Here is a 22,899-nt window from a genome sequence, read left to right as displayed (position 1 = left end):
TAGTTGGGTAGCGGCATCTTAGCAGTTTTGAAACACATACTCATGTTTGCTGTATCACCATAGCCACGGAAACCTAATAGGACCTCGGTGTTCGTGTGTAACTTGAAGCTAAGTTGGGCTGTAGGAGTGTGTGTCTGTGGGCATGTAGGGAGGAGTGGTGATGAGAAAACCTGGAGAGCTGGAAACAATTACAGGTCAAACCCTGTCTTCCTCTAACAGAGACCCCGTGAAGCTTTTTGAATACATTACATTTAATTTTATAGAACTTGATTACTAAATAATTTCCTGCTCAGGTTAGATAACCACATCATGTAAGTCCAGGATACGGAAAACCTGGTCCACTTGTCCCTTTTTTGGACGTTAGCACAGAGAAGGAGTTGCTAGAAACTCAAAGGTGGTTCTTCCGGTGTGCAGTTTAAAAAAAAGAAAATCTGCTTCATGAAATGGAAATTTTGAATTATCCAAATAATGCCGAGGGATATCAAACAACAAAAAGGAAAGAGAGTCTACAAGATGCATGGGAGATGGGGCAAATGGTCTACAATAGTTAGCATGCTCTGTGCCTACAGTATTTCATTACAATTAATTAGGTCAGTGTTTGTGATGATTTTGCAGCCTTTTATGATTCATATGAATATTTGGAACTTAATATTTTCTTAGAAATAAAATTAAGGTTAATAATAATAAAAAAAAGGGTACGTTCATGGTATTTAGCCAGTAAAATAGTAGTATGGTATATGCATATTTATTAATTTTACATGCTTAAGGGAGCTTCTTGTCTTGTTTTCAGTGTAAAAGTTGCATAGCGTTTGGAAACCTGTTAGGCGTGTTGTTGTATGTGCAGCAGTAAAGAAATACTGGATTGTGGTTTGAAAGCAGGCAGGTGATGCTCCACTGCTATTTGAAGGATGACCTTATTTTGAATGATATAAAAATAGCAGCAGATTGTTTATAACAACTCTGACAGCAGATTTAGATTCTTGACTTCACACCATTTCCATTATTAAAAGAGGCATATGTAAGTAGCATTTGCTTCCAGATATATGCACGTGTTCTGGCAAGAGGTTTAAAACATACTGTCTACTGTTTAAATTCTGGACATCTGAAGCTTTTTTGTCCCCCAAGGCTTTAAAAAAGTTAGATTACTGGATTTGTGTATTTTTCTTAAACCTGAAGGAGCCTCCCAAAAGTACAATACAGTGTTTAAATCACTAGATACCTTTTTCTCATAGATTCACAAACATAACTAAAAGAATCATGTATCCGTAGGAAAACTCTAAAGAAATATGTATTCAAATTCTCTAACGGTCTTGCACTGTTATTTCATGTGGCTGGAGTATTGACCGAGTTCACTAATAAATGTATTTTGGCTTTTAATGCATTGTTGTCCAGATCTCACATAGTATTTCTGTAAAACATGTTTTGAAGTACCAGTAAAGAATATTCGCACTCGAAACTGCTGGAAAGTTTACCTGTACAGACGCAGGGTACTGATATATAATGGGCCCCGAAGACTAATTAAAGCAGCTGGGATTTAGTATGCTCAAGTAGCAGCTTAGGAATTAAAGACACTGAGAGCACTGACTAAAATCATTAGTTAAGAGGAACCATAAGGCTTTCTCCAATATACTTTTTGTCGAATTCATGCAGTTTTATCTAAAATGCTTATAAACTTATTGTTCTTCTGACCTCTGTTTTACTATGGAACAGACATCTGTAGTTAGGTTTTTTATTTACGTATACAATAATATTTGAGAAATTAATGAACTCTAAGAAAATACATCAACTGAATTATTTCATCTTTTCCTTTTCAGGATTGAAGTGGATCTAGGGACGAACGGATGACTGAATATTCATATGAAGAGGAAAGCCATAAAAGTTGGTTGACGTTTTTACAGCCATATGCATTATACATATTACTGCTATTATCAAAAATTTATATTGTGTTACAAAACATAATAGATGAAATAACCGGTCTGAGCTTCATATGCCGTATTGTCTTTCAGGCAGGGGAATACTATAGCTTAACACAGCTGTAGTAGCTTAATGCAACGGTTTCTGACCAAACCTGAATGTTCAAAGGAAAACCTAGTAGTGTGTTAAGGAAATAGGTAATTCCTTTGAAGCCAGGTGCTTGAATGGGCTGATGCATGGTGGGGTTCATTGTTCTTATGGGCCAGGATGAAGGGAGAATGAGAGAGGCATTGTCTTCCGTTACAGCTACTGACTATGAAGCTTAATACATTGATGAGTGGCGCTCAGATGCCACGTGGACAAGTGCTGCTTAAGAAGTCAAATGGGATATGATACCTTCAAAAGTACCTTGGTGCTTTGTTTTCTTATCATAGAGAGATGGCTGTCTTACAGCATGCATTTTCTGCACTAGTTAAAAAGGAAGAAGCTGTTAGTGGACCTCTGTGCTTTACTGACTTCGTCGTATGATTTTTATAAGCTTTATAAGATGACAAAATTCAGTAGGCCCTTCACATCTGTCAATCTGACTTGTTGGTAACTCAGCTATAGGCTTTGGCCGGGATGCTGCATTAACCAGTTCCTGCCCAGGATGTTTAAACAAAGCTGAGTGTGCCTGTGGGTTTGCACTGCAGCAAATGAATTCTAATGGCAGATGCAGTGCGTGGTCCGGCAGGATGCAGTGCGTGGTTCAGCGGGATGCCATGCAGCAGCTCAGAAAAAGGCACTCTGGAAACTCTGCTGGTCAAGGAGGGCTATGTTATGGTGGAAAACCTCTTTCCTGGAGAGCTTTCTTCAGCCCCTGAATCCCAGTCAGGGGTAGGAACAATCAAAGAAACATCAAACCCTAGCAGGTTTTCCAAAACCACAGTGTCAGCTGAATACCAGAAACTGGACTCTATAGCTCTGGTCATGTGAGCAAAGTGGTTTACTAGGGTAAAGATTCTTATTGATCTCAGTGATAATTTGGTTATATCAATATTTTAATGGTTCAGAAATTCCCCAGTTTATTAGCAGCTGATTTAGATACAGGCGAGTTTACTTTCATTCCATCTTGGATTAGGCTTGTTTAGTGTTTGCAGAAGGTAGTGAACACGCTGATCCCAGCTACCTCTGGATTCACAAGCAGCGTAAGACTTGAGGGGAGCATCTGTGTCCTTGAATCCGATCACCTGAAATCAGCCAGGGAAATAGTATTTAGTTCAGAAGCATCCATAGAACATCTACTTTATATACCGCAGGTCCCAGCAAACACCTTCAGCCTCCAGGAGCCAAATTTAAACCCTAATAGAGACAGCAAATGGTATTAGTAGCTCTGCGGGAATGTACACAATTGCTCAATGGGATCAGGGACCCGTATGCCCAGAGACAGGAACCAGCAGTTGTTGCCTGCTAAAACCAGCGCACAAAGTCTTAAGGAATTTCTCTTTGGTTTGATTGCTGACATGTCGGCGGCTGTTGTCCATACCGATGTCTGATAGCTGGGGACGGGCTCGCATCACAGGGGAGGAAATACTTCCCTGCTCGGACCTCCTGACTATGCATAGCACAGTGAAAAACCGATACCATCCAAACCTTGCTTGCATCTTCCAGAACTGCAGTGATAAAATCCTGTAGGTACGAACTCTTTACTGGTAGAAAGTGTGAGAGGGTGCAAAAGGCAACCTAATTATCTGCAAGGTATTTCTGGATATCATTATGTTACAGTGGACTCCTCATAGTATCCAGAAGAGAGCACAGAGCACTACTAGCGTAGCGTGGTAATGTTTTGCACCGAATTGAGGAGAAACTGGGCCCGACTAGAGGACCATCTTAGGTATTTGTCTTGGGACATGACACCAGGGCAGAAAATGTTAAGGATTTGTCAGATCCTTAAGAGGGGCTGTTGTAACTAGAGTCTGCGCAGAGGAGGGAGGGCTTCCAGATCAGGCAAATGCAGAAGACTCTTGGACTCACGTGGCCTTTTGCTAAGTTTCTTGGGAAAGACTGTAGTTGCATTAGAGATGCGGCACTGCTCACTCTGTGTCTCTGTTCCTCTCTCTGCTTTTGCCTTTCTGTTTCAACGTAGAGTGATGGCAGAAGGAAGGAAGAACAGGAGAACAGGGTGACCTCTTTCTTGTCAAGCCATAGTTCCACTCTCTCATGCCCTTCTGGTGACATCCCGCAGTAATCATAGGGAAGCTGCACAAAATATGTGCAGATAAGGAAGGGGATACTGAGTTACTTCATTACACATTTTCTGTTTGGCAGTCTTTGCAAGAGTAGGACTCTGAATCCAGCCGTTAATCTTTTATATTAGGAAAGTACCACGATTAAATCATATCGCTGAACAAGAAAAAAATGTGGTTATGTGGAGGAATTCAAAGTCCGAGGCTAAAAATTCCTTTTCTGGGAAGACCGATTCCAGAAAACTTAAGCAATAGAGGTGGAGAGGGCTCCTCTGTGATCACTGTTAAGATCGGTTGATAAAGTTCTGGCTCCAGGAGGAAAGAGATTGGATTTCACCCAGCACCCTGCCTCAGCCTTTCCCTTTATTGCTGCTTTGCTAACCAAGTTTTGAAAGACTTCCGTTGCTAACATGACTATGTTGGTATATCATTACGGGTGTAAATAACTGGAGTTACATCATCTCTATGTTATATTGGTATATTTTAGGTCTCTGTCGGTCTGCCTCGGACCATATCATAATATGTGTAAATGTGGTTTTATACAAATAACTGACATCTAAGTGTATATGCAACTACTGGAGGAAATATAATTTTTTCTGTCTCATAAAATGAGGTCAGATGAATCTTTCCCAGAAAAATGAGAAATAGACAAAATAAACCTGTTGGCATACATGCATATTGAATGCATGCAGCTTACAGTGCTTCTACATTTTCCATAATAATGGTGACTAAATCCAGAGGTTCATTTCTCTGTTGAATCTGACATTTAAAGTTTATGTTTTTCAGTCTACAGTGATTGAATTGCGAATGTGTGGAGACGAGAGACCGGTATAGGAGCGGGTAAGGAAATGGGTAGCTGACAGGGAGGAACTATGTCTCAAAAAGTCCTGTGCAAAATAAAGGTCAAGACTTTAAAACACGAAGAAGCGGGCAGGACTGAAAGAGGGACAGAGAGCAAAATTAAAGGGAAGAAGAGATTGCACAGATTGAAAAGGCAGGTCTGCGTTGTACTTAACGAGTGGCCTTGGGTACAGTCTCCCGCTCACACTGTGGTTTCACAGACAGCCTGCAGAAATACCACCGTTTGATCAGGCTTAGTGATGTTCTAAGTTATTTAACGCTCAAAAAAGGATAAACAACACAGAGTTGTATTGAATTCAGTGACGTTAGGAGATGACCGCTTATTTTCTAAAGAGGATGACTGCTTATTTTCTAAAGAGGTCTGTGTGATAAGCCCAAGAAGTACTGCTGTCTCACGAATGTAACCTGTGCGTCCTCTCATTTTTTAAAAAAAAACCACCAAAAACCAAACAAGAGCAAACTTTGACTTGGCTATTTAGAGGGAGGGACTCAATATGAGGGGGTGTTTCCTGAGCTCTCCAGAGCTCATCCCATCTCAGGAGTCTCCCAACCTCCGACGTACCTTTGCCTCGCCTCTCCTGACTCCCGTGTGGAGCAGGGCGTAGGAGGGTGCAGGTCCTCTGAGCTGCCGGCGACGTGCATGGTGGTACGCAGCTGGCGCGGTGAGAGCAGGGCTGGCATCCAGGGTGACCTGGGCAGGCTGGAGAAATGGGCTGGCAGGGACCTCATCAAGTTCAGCAGAGGGGAAAGTCCTGCACATGGGGAGGAACAGCCCCGTGCTCCAGTGCAGGCTGGACAAGCTCCTGAGCCATCCAACCTTGGAGCTGCCCTGGCTTCGGATGGAGTTCGGGCTCATTGGACTTTCAGTCTTTACTTTTTTCATGATTTTAAAGTGATAAAAATAATTTTATTTTTTTTTAAATACGTTTGAGGGTGTTTCCAGAAAGTCTTATGTTTTTATTTGCGTAGTCAGAATATTAGTAGCGGTGTGGTGATACGTTCGGTTTTTGACATCAGCTGTCTCCTCCGTATCTATTACAAACAAACGCCGTTTTCCTCGAAAGAAAATGACTGCTCTTAAGTGGTCTTTCACATCTAACATCATTCAGCGTATTCTTGGAGTATAATTATGACTGGAAACATCAACAGGATAAAATATGTTAATCTCAAGGGAGTTATTTTGCATTGGCCATCAATCTATCCTTTCTGTCATGTGCTTTTCAGTTTAGATTACTCTCAGGCAAAGAGGCTGTACTTTGATGTTTTGTCTCAATTCATTATGATTATAAATATCTTGGATAAAACAATGTAACAAACGACCACTTAAAAATGACTGATGGCCCCATTCAGCAAGGCAGGGAGACTGGGAAGTTCTTTTGGTTTTGTGTCTTCTCTAGCATTTATCAAGATGGGTCGCTCGGAGTCAATTGGTGGTTGATATTTAATGAATATTTCACAGTGTAAATAGATAGCAGGCAGTTTGTTGTCTGGAGCCCAGTCATATTCATAGGACAGATCTGCTTTTACTTAGCTGTCACTTAAAAATGTAAAACTTAACGCTGAAACTCCAGAGAGGGAGGAGAACTTTTTCCCAAACCTTATATTCAGGAAAGGGAGGAGCAGCAAAGATTTTCTTTCTTTTTCTGTTTCTGCTGCATATTGTGCTGTCTCTTGCTCCCATCCTTTCCCGTCAGATGCCGGTGTGGCTGCTGGGCTGCTGGAGGACCGCGCATGGGGAGCGGTGTAGCCTCTGGGCTCGCTGGCCACTGGCTGAGCCCAGCTGGGAGTGGGGTGAGGTGGAGTTGGAACTGATCCCCATGGCTGAAAAACTGCTGGGGGCATTTCCAACACTGCTCTTTTCCAAGGAGAAAAAGGCATTTAAGATGCCTGCAGTGAACCCCTTTGGCTTGACGTGTTTGCATTGCATATGAGCTCATTCCTCTTCCCTTTGCCTTTGTAAAGTTAATGAATGATTTCTGGGAAGACCTCAGCGTTCCTATTAGGCTTTCCTTACGAACAGCAGTACAAAATTTGTTCTACACCACTTCTTTCTTCATTTCTGCTGGGCAGTTGCTTTCGTAGCCTAAATGGTTTCTTCTGTGTGGGTCCCGGGTCTTGGCTTCATTCCATTAATTTCCCAACTATTTTGGTGTGTTTACATAGTGCTGTTCAGCAGCCGGCTTGGGGCGGGTATCCAAAGCGTGCGCGCGCACACGCGCGCACACACACACGCACACACACACACATGCACACACACACACACACAAACATATACACACAAAATCAGTTCATCGGAGTTAGGGCCACATCATATTTAGTGCTTGGCTTGTGATCCGACCTCGTTTAAATCAAGTTGGATTATGATTTTGGGGGCTTTGTCCTTCTCTTTTGTTCCTCCAGTGTGGGTCCAGGGGGCAGACATCTACGGAGGTTCGTAATCGTTGTTTTTAAGTTTCATGTATCGAAAATACAATATATTTTAGAAGTGTTATTTTAGTGGCTGAAGATAGCTGTGGTCTTTCTGCACCCTTGAACTTCAGAAAGGCAATGGAAGCAGGCACAGGGGTGGGTTGGACTTTCCCTCTCAAAGTCTGGTCTACTGCAAAAGCCTCAAGCTTTGCTTTAAAATCAATAAATAAAGAGGTCTTTATATATAATAAATAAGGTTGTATTTTCAAGTAGTCAGCACAGAGCTGCCCAGGAGGCTTTGCTAAGAATCAGGAGAAATGTCTCTGGCCCAGCAGCTGCTCAGCCGCGATGGGCAGGGTTTGCATCCTGGTGGCTCCATGGATTTCTGCTCTGCTTGGAGCTGCTGTGAGGTGTTTCGGAGTCATTGACGGCGTGGTAGTTCTTGAATTAAAACCGTATTTATTAAGCGTTTTTTTGAAGCAGGAAGAATGGAGAATCGCACAAAAAAAGCATGGCAGCAGCCTTCATGTGAGATGATGTGTGGGGGAGGAAGGAGGCACACATTGTCTCTCTTGTGGGAGAGTAATTAGCCTAGAATAGACAAAATGTGACCAAAATGTGCAATATTTCTAATACCAGAGTTCCTTTAACAGGGCATATTTTTAAAATTACTGAATGTTGTCTTAAAGCAAAGCTAGGTCTTCTGGTGTTGCCTAGATCTCTCTTCCACGAAGTGATAGGTGGTGATGATGAGTCTGTGATTAGTAAATTGTGGGTGTACATGAAAGCTGTGTTTAAGGGTCTTCTTCAGTACCTATTGACATAACTCAGTGTAGTAGAGTGCCTGTTGAGCTACTTCTCAAAGTTAATAAATATCTCCTTACAATTTTATTTAGTAAATGTGTTGGCATCTCTCATTTGTATACCTTACTGTTGTTGATTGTAAGGCTTGGTGTGTGATTGCTTAACTTTTTTTGATTAATTTAAGTCATACAGAGCTCAAAGTCTTCCTGTGATGAATGTCCACCTGTAACTGTTGCTTTGTCTTTTAAAATCTGGGGTTTGGGGTTTGGTTTTGGTTGTTTGGTTTTTTTGTGGGGTGGTGGTGGTGGTGTGGTGTCTTTGGGGTTTTTGTTTGGTTTTAAATTCATTTTGGGAGTGAAACCCAAAAAACTTCCCCTTGAAAATCTTAGCTAGAGCTGAGAACAGAGATAGCAAAAACTATCCTGTGAGTATAAAATAACAAATTGCTTTATAAAGCAGGCACAGACATCCTTAGTTCCCATTTCTGGTGTTTGAAATGCGTGGTGTGTCAGTGTTCCCATGGTGGGAAGGAGAGGAGATGTGCTACAAGCAGAGTTCCTGCTTCTCGAAGTGTTCAGGTCCAGGTTGGATTGGACTTTGAGCAGCCTGGTCTAGTGGGAGGTGTCCCTGCCCATGACAGGGGGGTTGGAACTGGATGATCTTTGAGGTCCCTTCCAACCCAAACTATTCTATGATTCTGTGATTCTCAGGAAGAACAGAAGTGGATGCTGCTACCTCTTATAGTCTCCAAAAATGCAGGTTGTAGACTGTATGAAATAAAACAATGGAAGCAGCCGGAAGATCTAGGTGAGAAATTTTGACGTGAGCATTTCCTCAGTTCTGGCTGCAGCTGCGCTTAATACCTCAGGACTGCCAAAGCCTAAATGTAGGACCTGCCGTGTCTGCCTTGCTGAGTGCCTCCACTTCAGGGAGCAGACTGTGGCCATGGTGCGCGCTATGCCAGGTCCCTGCATGCCCACCGGGCAGGGTTAGCTCCCTCCATTACTGCCTTTGGGAGTTTGGGTGTCTTGCCGTACCTTGCGGTGCTCCTCTTGCTCATTATTGTCATTACTGGAGATAACTGGAGGCCTGTCAGCGTGGTGTTTATGCGGCATGAAAATATCAGTTGCAGGTTGTGGGCTCTGATGTGAGGCTGTGTGCTGGGGTCTGACGAGGAAGGCTTGGAGGGCTTGGTAGGACCAGTCAAAGTGGTAGATGTTTGTCCACACTGTTACTAGAAAAGCCTGGAATGATCAGTCCCCCAGACCACAGGCCAGTTTTAGTTTTGGAGGAAGCTGGCTGGAGCAGTCCAGACCAGAGCTGGGAAGTGAGCCAAGTCTATTACTGGTTTAGCTTAGACCAGGAAATGCTTCCATGAATGTCCCAGCCCGGCGTGCTTCGGTTCACCTTGTAGCGTGGCCTTGGGCTGCGCAAGCCAGCTTAGGCTTTTGGAAGAAGCCAAACCAGGAGGTGTGCTTCAAAAACTTACGTAGCATGTTTTGATTTCTCATGGGCTGTAGAAAGACGTAGGCTGTGGACATCTTCAGCAAAACTGAGAAGATCCCCTCCTGTTGCATAGTGCTGCTTGCTGAGGGAGAATCAGACTCACGGTTCTGATGGGTAAATGCTCAGGGACCTCACAGTTGAGACAGTGCCCCATCCCTCTTTGTTTAGTGGAGGTTTTGTACCAGCTTCTTCAATTCCTCTTTCAGCCTTGATACCTGCGGTGAGGATTAGTTGTCAGTGACAGGGCAGAGTCCCTAGGGAGCTAGATATCATAGAATCATAGAGTGGTTTGGGTTGGAAGGGACCTTACAGATCACCTAGTTCCAACCCCCCTGCCATGGGCAGGGACATCTCCCACTAGACCAGGCTGCTCAAAGCCCCATCCAGCCTGGTCTTGAACACTTCCAGGGATGGGGCATCCACAACTTCCCTGGGTAACCTGTGCCAGTGTCTCACCACCTTCACAGTAAAGAAAGTCTTTCTAATACCTAATCTAAATCTCCCCTCTTTCACTTCAAAACTGTTACCCCTTGTCCTGTTGCTACACTCCCTGATAAAGAGTCCCTCCCCATCTCTCCTGTAGGCCCCCTTTAGGTACTGTAAGGCTGCTGTAAGGTCTCCCCAGAGACCTCATCAAAGACCTGTATCCATTGCTTTCAACTTCAGTCATTTCAGGCTTCCGTCTTCCACAAATCAACAGACAGCAGTAGGCATCTCCAGAGGGCAGTTCTTCCCATGGGATTTCTGTATCCTCCCTGTAAGAACCGCCATCCCCTCTGCCTGCGAGCTATGATGGCGCAGACAAGGTGAGCACACCAGGCTCCACTTTGCTGGGCTCGTTCTCCAGCCCTTGGGTTTTCACAGCATCCCTCGAGCATCCCTGCTCTTGCAGCCTGACTTCTCTGCTACGGCATGTTCTTATGGGAATGAAAGAGCAGTCACCAAGCTCATTTCACCTTTTATTCCTAGAGCACTTAGAGAACAATTATACTAATTCTAATAATGACTAAATTTATACTACTCCAGAGAGGGAAGCACAAGGCATTTAATTTCAAAGCTGTGTGACAAGACCATTTTGATGTGTGTATTTTCAGAAGTATGACACAAGTTTCCAAAGTGCCTAATGGGGAGAAAAATGCTTAAATTAATACTCTCAGGTTTTTGGTTTCCAAAAAGCTGAATACTGTTCAGTTCTGTTGAGCATGATCCATCAAATAGAACAAGTTTAAACCAGAGATTTACAGGACTTACTACTTCTGTTTGTTTCTTAGTGACCTGTTTCTGGTCATTAGTTATCAGAATGTAAGTATTTGCATGGGAAAGAAGAATACTTCTGTTGTGGGAGGCATTAATTCTCAGTATCATGAAGCAGCACAGCTAACTACATTTTAGAATTAATCTTTACTTCTCAATGAGAAGGGAAGAACCCATGGTTCTTGGTCTGCACAGTGGTGCTGATTAAGATACATTGAACCAGAAATTGAAATACTACATACACTTTCCTGCTTTCCCTTTCCTACATATCTGACAGTAAACATTTAGTGCTAGAAATAAATGCATTTGGATTTTCATATTTTTGACATGCCGTGGAGAGAATGATGTCAAACAATGGCAATTTGTCACTTCTTATATGAAGGCGTAGAAGAAAGTGTTAGAACTCAGTAGCTAGCGCGTAAGGAGAAGGCAGTTATTTTAGCACTGATATCCACTGAATAATGATTCTGCTGGATACGGTATTTCAGATATCCAAGGACATGTGTCTAAAAGAGGAAAATAAGCTCCTGGTATTAATCTAAATCTTGACCCGCTCTTACGCTTCCCACGCGGTGCTTTGTGTGTGCTCCTGGTGATACATTCAGTCTTCCTTGTGCAGTGGTTCGGTGATGAGTCAGGAAAGGGCAAGTTTTCTCCTTTGAGGCTGCCACCTTGTTTTGAACTTTGCTATTTACTTAGGGTTTTTTGTTGTCGTTTCAGTTCAGTTTGATAGCAGTCCGCTACGGCTGTGATTGCTACAGTCAGCTGGGATGGACATGTGGGCATAGCTCAAGCGAAAACAAAAGCCTTGGCTTTCAAATGTTATAGGTAAATATGTTCTGGGTTTCTGCCTAAATTCCCAAGTAACATAGATATCTTTCAGTATTCATATTAGCAAAAAAAAAAAAAAGAACCCAACAAAAAAAGATGTCCTAGAAAGAGTGAGATTCAAAACATTATTTTTTGCTTGGCTTTATTTTCCTGTCTTTAGATGAGATGGTGCAAGCCCCAAAACCCAAACATTTGGAGTTAAGTCTGAATTTCATTTAAAGCTATATGAACTCGGGCTTTGGTTGTTATGAAGAGAGATGACAGTGAGAATCTCTCTTGCAGATTAAGAAGTAAGGAGTTCCTGTTGGTCTTAGGAAGACGAAAATTAACTTAGATGTGTAGGTCGTCTTATTAAGTGCAGTGGAACTGAGATGATGTTTGCTGAACTACTCTTTGGAGATTTACATAATGGATGAGATACGGGAGCTCCAGGCAGCATGACAGTGGAGTTTATTTCATCGCAGAATGTAAAACAAGTGAATTGCCTTAATAATCTCCTCAGAAAGCAAGGATAATCTTTTTTTATATGCAGAAAGAGAGCCAGAGAGTTCATAATATCCTGGCTATTCATGTACAAGGAGCCAAACCTTTCTTTTGAATAATCTGGATCCCTTTAACTATCACACTGTCTTATTTAGGACTTCTGAAGCTCTTCAGGAGCGGCAAGTGACGTGCATCTCTGTGAAAATATGGCTTTTATGCAGTAAAAATATACTAGCTGCTGATAATTCATGGCTTGATAAAAGAGGCTCGTAAGAGGCTGGGTAATTACCCTAACTGCTATGTATTTAAATATATGGAAAGCATTTATAAACCAAGCTCACCTACTATTTATTTCTATAGTGGTAATAATAGTAATTTCAAAAGTTTTAGAACCTTCATAATTTCAAAGTGGATATATGATGGAAATAAGTTTTAATAGTAAGATTAAGAGGTTTCAGGCTTTAATTTACTCGAACCAGTTCACCCACTTTGGTTGGTGTGGGTGGTTTTTTCTACCTCAGCTGATGATATCTTTTCAGCATAGAAAATGGATGAAAAACCACTGGAAAAGTAGAATAGTTAAGTGTAGATGGTAAAAACAACACCCAACTCCTGTTGTGTGCTTCTCCAACCGTGTATTTGGCTTCAAGCGAGAGTTTGGCTATTACTTTACTCTGAATATAAATGTGCCATTATTCTTTGATCTGTAGCAACAGTTTGTTATGATCAAGGCTACTTACCACTTTTGCCTCAAGGAAAAGATTTACTGTTGGGCATAGCAGGTTTCCAAAAGAGTGCCCTTAGTTTCTGGTTTCTGTGAGCTATATGCAGCTTAAGAATCCTTTTGTATTAACCTGATGTCAGTTGCCACTTCTTTGAGAAAAGGCTGGGCAAGTAATTCATCCTACAGCGTGGCAAAGAAACAAAGGCATTTATTTGCCTAATATGAAACCAGGTTATTGGAAAAAAGGGATAATGTCGTGAATATAGCATTCCATGAGCAGGGTTAGTTTCTGCTTTTGTTCATGAAAGAAACTTTAAATATTTACAGTGATTTCAGTAGCGATGGACAATACCTCGTCTGTCTACTAAATATGCTGTGCTCCACTCTTAGTTCCAGGATGCAGGCTGGGGTTAGTTCTTCCAAATTTGCTCTGGATAGGAATTATTATTTACCAGTTGATGTACAAAGTCAGATTTTTCTTTTCACCGTTTTTTTTTTCTGGCTGGGTTTCTAGTAAACCAGTTGTTTTTGTCTATTCATAAGTCTATATCCGTCACAGTTACTGCATATGCAAAGGAGGGCATCAAAGTAATAACCCGCTTGCTTATATTTGCTGGGGTCTGTCCTCATCGCGGCCTGGTGGGACCAGAGACCAAGGAATGTTTTATAAGGACAAACAGCGTTGTTTTCATCAGAAAGTGTTTAAAACATTGAAATTCTTTTACCGCGGTTGTCGCAACTCTCCCACGTGGGGATCTTTAGAGTAAATAAATAAAAGATCACACCAGGCAAATGTGATTTAAAATGTCTGTAACTGTTCCCCGAACAGCGCTAAAATCCTAAATAAGATATGAGCAAGGCAAGCGGGGGAAAAGTTCACTTCGACCTCCAGACTTCCCAATACACTACGCAGCCACGTAGCACCGGATCCTAAGAACACAGAAGAGGATCCTGAAGAGTTGTGGTGTCCAAAGGAACCCCCTGGTTAGGACAGCTTCCGCATGCCCTGCTTCTCCACAGCTTACCCTACTTTGGGCTGTGTGTACGTTCATCTCAGAAGTCGCTCATTTGTAATCCAAACATAAGTGACCTAAAAGCCTTTGCCTACCTGCGTATCTAGTAAGTCAGAAAAACAGGGTTTTTCCATGTGTGGCTGAGATAACGTTCCATTTGTAAAGGAACCTAAGTGCTAGCTAGCATGGTTGTGGTTTTTTAAATTGATGTTTGTTTTGTTAAAAATCCTGAAGCTTTCAGGTTGGAAAATCTTACAAGTTATAAAAATTTTGATGGGAGAAGAGCAGTAAGCGTCTACTGCTTGTTGTGTTGTCATAGCATGGAAGTGTCTGACTTCTTCCTGAGGCAGCAGCTCAAGAATGCTCATTACACTTCAAGTGATGAACCCATAGTCCTTGCTAGTGAGGACTCAAGCTGGGCACTTCCATCCCGCATCAGCTTGGACAGCTTTGAACCCTGTGGGATGTTCCGGGTAGCCAGTCGAGCTTTCCCCCTGCATGATCACTTGTTACTAACCTCTTTGTAGGCTGTTCAACACGGTGAGCATGTGAAGTACTTAACTAGTATCTGCCTTGCAAAATTTTGACAAAAATTACCCAATCCAGGTATAAACTTTTACATCTGACCCTAGAGCCAGTTGTATGGCAGCTGATAATGGTAAAAATGTGAAGGATTATTTAGTAACCTATTTTAAAAGGCTTGCTTTGCCTGAGTAGGGTTCTACAGGGCTTGATAATTAGATATAGTCATAACAGTATTAATGATGTCTTGGATTAGTCTAGTAGTTCCTCACAGTTGGTCAGCGCTATGAGTTCTTTTTTGCCGTCCCAGTTTTAGTGTATTCGGGTTAATAATTAATTTTGTGTTTTAGAATAAAGAATGTAATCCATTGATCTTGTGGGTATTCTTCAGGTTGAAAATAAATTCAGAGTTCTGCTGTTTTTCAGGTAAATGGCCACTCACAGAGAGTTTTCATTACTTTAAAACAAACAAACAAACGAAATGGAAAAAAACCAACCAAACAAGAAAAAACAACCCCAAACCCCACACCTGAATGTTTCAGGGACTATTTTAAAATTAAGAATAAATGATGATGGACTTTCACAATTTTCACTTAAGAGTGGATAATTTATTATTCCTGGCACCGAACAGGTGATAGAGTTACCATGCTTTTTTTCTATAATTCTTGAAATGCAGAATTTATTAATGTCTTCAAACAATAATAAAGTATACCTCCACATACATAAGGCATACACACGCACACAGAAGTTGGATGGAGCCAGTGGATGGATGTGTTGGATGGATGAGTTGGATGGATGTGTTGACTGCGCTGAGCCAGGGCATGGACATCTGTAGAAACAGCACCAACAATGACATAGCTTTGGTGCTTTTCATCACAAAAAATGAGCTGAGTGCCTGACACAGATTCTTTAAGCTGAAGTCCTGTGAGGAGGGATTTTTTTTAAAAAAGGTATATTTTCCTGAAAGAATTTTTAGAATTCTTTTTTTACATTACATGTAAACTGGTAACTTGGCATGAGCTTTCAATGTGAAGAACATTCTTGTGGATCATCTACGTTGATTGAGGAAATTACTCCCCAGGCTTTGGTCCAGCATCGTTCAGTGTCTGATAAAACACCGCTCTTGAAACCAGTGTGGCTGTGATTTTAGTGGTTAGAATATTTTAGTAATCTTTATTGAATTTCAGCATCCAGAATGACGATGGAGGCAGTTTGTCACGTTATTAATGTTAGTGGTCCAGATCTCTTCAGAAAGATGCAGTACACATAGCACCCTATGCCTGTGCAGAAGTCACTGCTTAAAAATATGAGCAGCTTAACCCATCTGGTTCTTGTGGTGCAAAGTAAATCTAATAAAAGCATTTTATTCTATGTGAGACATAGCTAGTGTGGACAGGAGATCGTTTTCATCATTTTACACAGTGTAACTAAGCCACGTGTTGGAAATAAATACGTGATTTATACAGGCACAATTTCTTATTATGTCTTAATGAGAAATGTTAAATATATTACTATGACTCAGGGCTTGACACGTGCTATAAAGGCTATGTATGGTGCCAAGCAACCAATTATCTCAGTGCATTATTTCTTGAAAGCCTTGACATGGGTAAGGTCACTATACATTTTTAATGGTAGTGTGATGCTAGGTTATAAAAAGACAATACAAATAACAATACTTTGTTAGATCTTCCTGCTGTGTGATGTATAATGAGGTGCACTGACTTAAAGAACACTAATGAGGATTTAAAGACCCAGCAGGGGCACGTTTAGCAGTCACACACAGTTCTGCCAAATGCTTTTGCATAGGGCACCTCTGATGCAAGGTGGAGTTCAACAGTAGGTAGGAATGTGTGGTTTTATTGTACAGTTTGGTGTAAAACTTCTAGGTATTTCAGTGATAATAACAATAACTTGCAATGTTCTCGCCCTTTGCCAGGCATTGTTGTTTGGCTGTGATTTTTACCATTCATGGAATCAGCCATGAATGGTGCTACGCATGGACAGACTCGATTGCCGCATTTTTCAGCCATCAAGTAGTGACTGAAGGAAACAAAGTAAGAGGGCTCTGAAGGCATCATTTGAAGTCCATGCTAAGCTGTAGATGCCGTGTGCTGACCATCTCATTTACCTCTGGTGTAAAGGGAGGTTTAGACTGGATATTAGGAAAAATTATTATGCTGGAAGGGTTATTAAGCATTGGAACAGGCTGCCCAGGGCAGTGGTTGAGTCACCATCCCTGGAGGTATTTAAAAGATGGGTAGGCACAGTGCTTAGTGATATGGTTTACTGGTGGTTTTTGTCAGAGTTACGTTGATGTTTGGACTAGATGATCTGAAAGGTCCCTTCCAGCCTAGGCAGTTCTATGATTCTAACTGCTGCAGAAGAATAGACAGTGGCCCACCTAGCTTAAAGTCCCTTTTTGGCTGTGATCCATACCAGGTACTTGCCAGAAGAATGTCAGTTCATTCTTGAGTGTGAGTCTTGAGATTGGAATCCTGTGGTTTAACTTTTCTTGGTTTTGGCATGTATTATACTTACAAGAAAAGACATAGGAATATAAACGTGGCTGTTTTCTGTCAGAGCAAAGGACCGTCTACCTTCCTCTAACAACAGTCAGTGACAGATGGATGCTTAGGGAAAGGAGGTAGCAAGGTTGTGTGTGAGTGATGGTGTTGCCCTAGTACAACTTCCAAGTTTGCAAAATATCTAGGGCAAAAATACATCCATAGCCAGAGGTTGTATCTGTATTTTTGTGCTTGATAGCTCTTGATAAACAACTGTAGAAAAGTCCAGTTGTTTTTTTGAACCAATTTCCAGCTCATCAGACAAGCAGACTTGTCAGGAGACCAACTTCTCCAAGTGGGGAAGTCATGGCTTCCAGTGCAGAACCCATGGATTCCAGTGCATAAGGGCAGCATGTAGCAGGAGGTGGAAGGAGGGACAGGCTACAAAGGATGAACACAGAAATACTGTGCAGGCAAGTAGGGATGGTGTCAAGAAAGCCAAAGCTCAGCTGGGGTTCAGACTTACAGGAAATACCAAAGACAAGAACAAGAGCTTCCATCACTACATCAGCAGTAAAACGCTGACAAGAAAATTGTGGCTCGGTGGCTGAATGAGGTGGGTGAATTATTGGCAGCAAACACCGGTAAGGCCGAGGTACTCCATTGCCTTCTCTGCCTCAACCTTCACCTGCGTGGCCTTCTTACAGATCTCTGTGCTTACAGACAAGGTTCAAGGAAGAGAACCACCAGTCATGAACGAAGACCAAGTCCCAGGGATTACCTGAGAAGACACAAGCCCGTAGGACTCACCTGGCTGCATCCACGAGTGCTGAGAGAGCTCGCCAATGTCCTTGTGGCACCCTTCTTTACCATGCTTGAAAGGTGCTGGAGACCATGGCAGTTCCTTGATGACTAGAAGGAAGCAAATAGATCACTCCTCTTCGGAGAAGTCCAGAAGGGTGATCTGGAGCACTACTGGCCAGTCAGCCTCTCTTTAGTCCATGGAAAAGTCAGCGTGAGTCCTCTGGGAACAGACTTATGGGCACCGTGAAGGAGGAGAAGGTGGCTGGGAACACAGTCAGCATGGATTCACCCAGGACGAAGCATGCTTGACCCACCTGATTGCCATCTTCAGTGTAAAGTGACTGGAATAGAGTTTGAGGGGAGAGAAGTGAACGCTGTTCACCTCAGCTTCTGCAAGGCTTTCAGCAGTGTCTCCGACAATGTTCTTGTGTCTGAGTTACAGTTACTACAGCCTGGATGGGCAAAGGCTGGCAGGATGTGTGGGCTCAGGGGGCCTCGGTCAGTTCATAGCCACGCGTGGTGGGAGAATGAGAGACAATGTATTGAAAACAAGAGAGGCTCAGGCTGGGTTGCATGGAAAACTGGGGTTTTTTTCCCCCATGGGGGCTGTCTCCCAACTGAGCAGGTGGCCCAGAGATTTTGTACCATTTCCATCCTTCAAGGTTTTTAAGACCTGACTGAACATAACCCTGAGCCAACCCCGTCTGACCTGTGAGCTGCACCTGCTTTGAGCAGGAGGTTGGACTGGAGACCTCCTGAAGCACCTTCCAATCTGAATTATCCTGGGATCCTAAGAAAAAAAACATTGGCTGTAGCATTCATTGTTCCCCAGATATTTCTGGGGTTACATGGTGTCTCATGCTGTAAAATGACACGTTATAAATTAATTATTAATTTATCTTGTCTTTCCCCTAGACGTGCACTCAGGTATTCTGTTTATAGCCTTAAATTTAATATATAAGCCCAGTTTGACTGGCGGTATATAGCAAATTTGGTATCTCTGAAACGTAAAGATGCTATAATGAAAGTTCAAAGCATCTGTTAATGTAGTGCTATATGTGCTACTCATATGTCTCTTTTTCTGATGTTTTTCTGTCATTTTTATGGCTATAACCATGGTTACTTAAAATACTCTTTAATCTTGATGTTAGGCAGTTATTTTAATTATTGGCAGTAATTTTGTTCATGTGCGGTACACTTTTTTTTTTTTTTTCCTATGTGTTCAAGGAATCACCGCTACCCTGAGAATCTGGGGGAAATACGTGTTGGCGACATTTGAAACTTGTTAATTAGAAATTCTTAACACTTAATTAGAATTGCCTTTAAAGTGGACCCTAGTTCCAAGGTAATTTATCGCCTGTTGAATCTAATTTGACAGGTTTGTACGTAAGCATTTTGGTCATCCTGTCGTGGGTAAGAGAACACCTCATGTGAGCATTTGGGTATCAGCTTCTGTCTAGAAGTTGGTACGAGCGTTCTGAGAGTGCCGCGTTATTTTAGACATTTATTTTTTTTTTTCACGTGTTTGGTGGATACTTACAAATTCTCCTTCATGAATTGAGGTGGTTTATGTATAATTCATTCACTAAGTGAACAAAAGTCAGAGTTTGCCCTTTATTTTTTTTTTGGAAACGTACCAAGTGTCTACTCGCCAGCTTCAACATTAATATTTTCCCAGGAGTTTGCACTGGAGCCTGCGGGGAGCGGGAAACCTCAAACGGATGTTAAAAAGAACAGCGATCGGGTTGCGACAGGCTGTTAAACATTTGCAGTTTTGGAGTTTCATCAGTGCGCGCAGCCTTTCTTTTGAAACGCCAGAACAAGCAGTTTGTTTGCTCCACGGCGAGAAGCGTATAAACCCAATTACCCTTCCCCCGCGCGCACGTAAGGTGCCGCACAAAAGTTGTGGGGAAAGGTGATGGAGTAACACTTGGCTTCTGGCAAATAGTCTGGCTGTTTCATCTGAGCGTGCAATCATTCAGCTTTGATTTAATTATTGCTTTGTCATTTTGGCCTGTGGGTTTTTTCGGGGGGGTTTTGGTTTTTTTGGGGTTGTTTTTGTTTTTTTTCAAACACGGGCACTCAGGCTGTGCTTCTGCCCCGGTGGACCTGCCGGGGCAAAGGTTGCACTTCCAGCTCTACCAAGCAGCTGGAATTGGGCCATTGAAAGAACATTTTTGGTTCCATCGCTTATTGCCTGTCATATCTATGACTTTGTGGGTGAACCGCGGCAGATGGTTTCTGAGGTGCTGTGAGAACCGGCTGTGCTCCTCGCAAGTGCGGCCAGTGATACCTAGCATTGGAGGGTGCAGCTGCACAGAAGCGTGTCCTCTTCCTCCTCCTCCTCCTCCTCAAGGCTGCAGTGAATTTGCTACTGCCTGTAGCTGGCAGTGCAACAAGCTGAGCTGGAAACCAGCAACTGACTTCTGGGAACAAGGGGTTCTCTTATGAGTGCCAGAATATTATATTGTTCTCTCTATAATAATAAAAAAAGGAAAGAAAAAAAAGTTTTTATAAACTGCTTGCGAACAAAGTAAATCTGAAATAACAATAAGGCTTAACTGAATTTCCTAGATTTTAGCGGTTACATCTTTAACCCAAAGGGGGAAAGCCGTCTTATCCTGGTTTCCTTTGGGTTCTGCCTTATATGTTGGAGCTCTTGGATAAGCAAGAAACACTTCTGCTGGCTAAGAGTAATATCAGCTGCTTAACGTTTCTGTGGCCCAGCTGCTAACAGGCAGCTAGGCATATTTAGTGACAGCATTACCTTACATTTATCTTATTCAGAGGATATAGCTTGTAACGTCCATGATTTATAAGAAGTCAGCTTTTGCCACTGACAATCAATTTATCTCTATATTTTATCTTAGGGGAGAGCACAGGGCACTTGGAGGAGCAACAGTTTTCTCCCTGAGCTGAAGGGTTGGGGAAGATCCGCCAGCCAGTTGTGCTCCAGCGGGGCACACAGTATTGTTGGTAGCGTGTTTGCTTCCTTTGAAACCCGTGATGGAAAGGGCCAGCATAATTTATGGAGGAAGTGATGATGTCCAGGCCTGTGAAACCTCCCATGCGACTGTTTCACCGCTCCCTCTGGGGCTTTGCAGTCGCGGAGCTGAAGACGGTGTCGCTTTGAGGAGATGACGGTCCCTTTGGGCTGCAGGGAGTGATGGAACCAAGCAGACCATGTAGACGGCATCTTGTCTCCTTGGCATAGAGCAGCTATGTTTGGCCATTTGGCCTGCCACACGACATCTCGGACAAAAATTTTGGACTAAACCGTGGCTACTGTTAACTTGCTAAACGCTCCCTTTATTCTCCAGCGTGCAGGGCCCATGTTGTATCCGTCTTCGTGGAAGCAGACTTTGCAGGTTGGCAGGTGGGGGGAAAGTGTGCCAACCAGCTCCCCATGCTTTCAGCAGCTCGTTTTCCTATCAGAGCAGGTAAGGGCAGAATTCGGAGTAAAATTTCAGTCACTGTGTATTTGCTTGTAAGCTCCTGGGCAATGCCATTCAATGCTCGTTTGCTCGGCAAATACAAAACAGTCGCAATTTAGACAATTAACAGGTAGAGGAGAATTTTGTCAGATGGCAGAATTATTCCCCTGACACTCTACTGATGTCACATACTCCTTCCAGCACCAGCAGTTAATTAAAAACATGTTGTGGCCTGAGACTTTTTGATTAGCTAAACTTTGATTTTAGTTTTCAGTAAAGGCAAAAGACAGGGGACCTCTTGAATGAAAACCTGACCTGAAACGGTTCTCACCAGCCGTGAGATGTACATTTTTTTCCCAAGTTTAATAATTGAGGCAACAACCCACCTGATAGTAAAGGTAACCTTTAAGTAGTATATGTTTTAGCAAATTTGATCAATATAATATTTGTAGGATGATGAAAATTCTTTTATATTTCCCATTACAATTTGGGGGTGGTGTATGTTTTTAATTTTAAGCCTCTTATTCTTCAAATTCTCCTCCAAACTTGAGGACAGCTGACCTAAGATAGCGCAAAACTCCTTTGGAAGTTGAGTTTTTTAAAACTGCTTGACTTGTGACTGTGTCAAGGAAAAGTGGCGATCTAGGTCAGTTACTAGTTCTTTAGGTTTTTTTGTGAAAAAGTAATGAATTTCCACTTGATAGCAGTCTTTGCTACTTGTCTTTGTGCTTTATGCTTATGCTTACGCTTTAAAAACCCAAAGAAAACTATCAGGAGTTTATTTTACTATTATTCGTCATGAAGTGTTATGAAAAGTTGGTTGGGTTTTTTTTAAGTTAATTCTAGTGTAAAGATAAGTGCCATGCATGCTTTTTCCAAACTTGCGTTTCGTAAGTATATGTCTCTCTTAATTGATGGCTCTTTTTTGGCTTTCTCTTTTTCTGTTGTCTTTTTCGGGTGGGTGGGATTTTTTTTGTTAAGCTGGACTTTTAAGCGTAAGATAAGGAAAATCCGCAAATACTTAATGAATCCATTGGTATTCACAAAAATCTTATCAAATATCCTGTGACTGTTGTATTAGAAGGAAAACAAGGAAGCCATTAATGTTGATAAAAGTTAAATGTGTGGGCCTGGTGTAATTACTGTTACTTGTAACGTTTTGTGTCTGAATTAAATACTGTAGGAATGATCAGTAATTCTTTGCAGAGGCAGCTAAAAGTGGCAGGGGAGCAGAGCTGATGTAAAGGGATTTTAAGCAGTCTTAAGCTGACAGGGTTGCCTGCTGAGTCTGGGAAATAGCAGATTGGCCTCTAGTTGCGAATGCATTGGATGCTTCTATGTCACCAGGAAGGTGACCACATCTCCTCAGTTCTATTTATATTTGGTAAAACTGATTTAAACCCAAACAAACCAAAAAAGACTTTAGAAGCAAAACGTGAGATCTTGGTTCTCTTCACTGGATGTCATCTGGACTTGAACATTTTTTCCTCAGAGACAGATTTGTGAAAATACATAGCAAATTAAAACATAGCTACATCCATAGGGATTTGGCTACTCAGCAACTTTTGGAAACCCGCTGTCTGCAAAATGAGTTGTTTTGTTTTGTTTTTC

At 42.2% G+C, this 22,899-nt stretch overlaps 1 protein-coding gene across 7 annotated transcripts in view; it reads left to right on the top strand.

Annotated features, from left to right (window-relative positions):
- Positions 1 to 22,899, top strand: part of KLF12 (KLF transcription factor 12) — a 255,540-nt gene that overhangs the window by 70,881 nt on the left and 161,760 nt on the right. For all 7 annotated transcript variants that reach the window (XM_054188506.1, XM_054188503.1, XM_054188505.1 and 4 more), the window contains one exon: positions 1,815 to 1,878. In XM_054188506.1, the coding sequence (XP_054044481.1) occupies positions 1,858 to 1,878 (21 nt within the window). In that variant the 5' untranslated portion in view covers positions 1,815 to 1,857. The remainder of the gene's footprint in view (positions 1 to 1,814; positions 1,879 to 22,899) is intronic.

The sequence above is a fragment of the Rissa tridactyla genome, chromosome 1 (genome assembly GCF_028500815.1).
Source record: "Rissa tridactyla isolate bRisTri1 chromosome 1, bRisTri1.patW.cur.20221130, whole genome shotgun sequence".
NCBI classification, from domain to species: domain Eukaryota; kingdom Metazoa; phylum Chordata; class Aves; order Charadriiformes; family Laridae; genus Rissa; species Rissa tridactyla.
The sequence above is the reverse complement of the archived record's forward strand: the minus strand, read 5'-3'. Positions and strand labels throughout refer to the sequence as shown.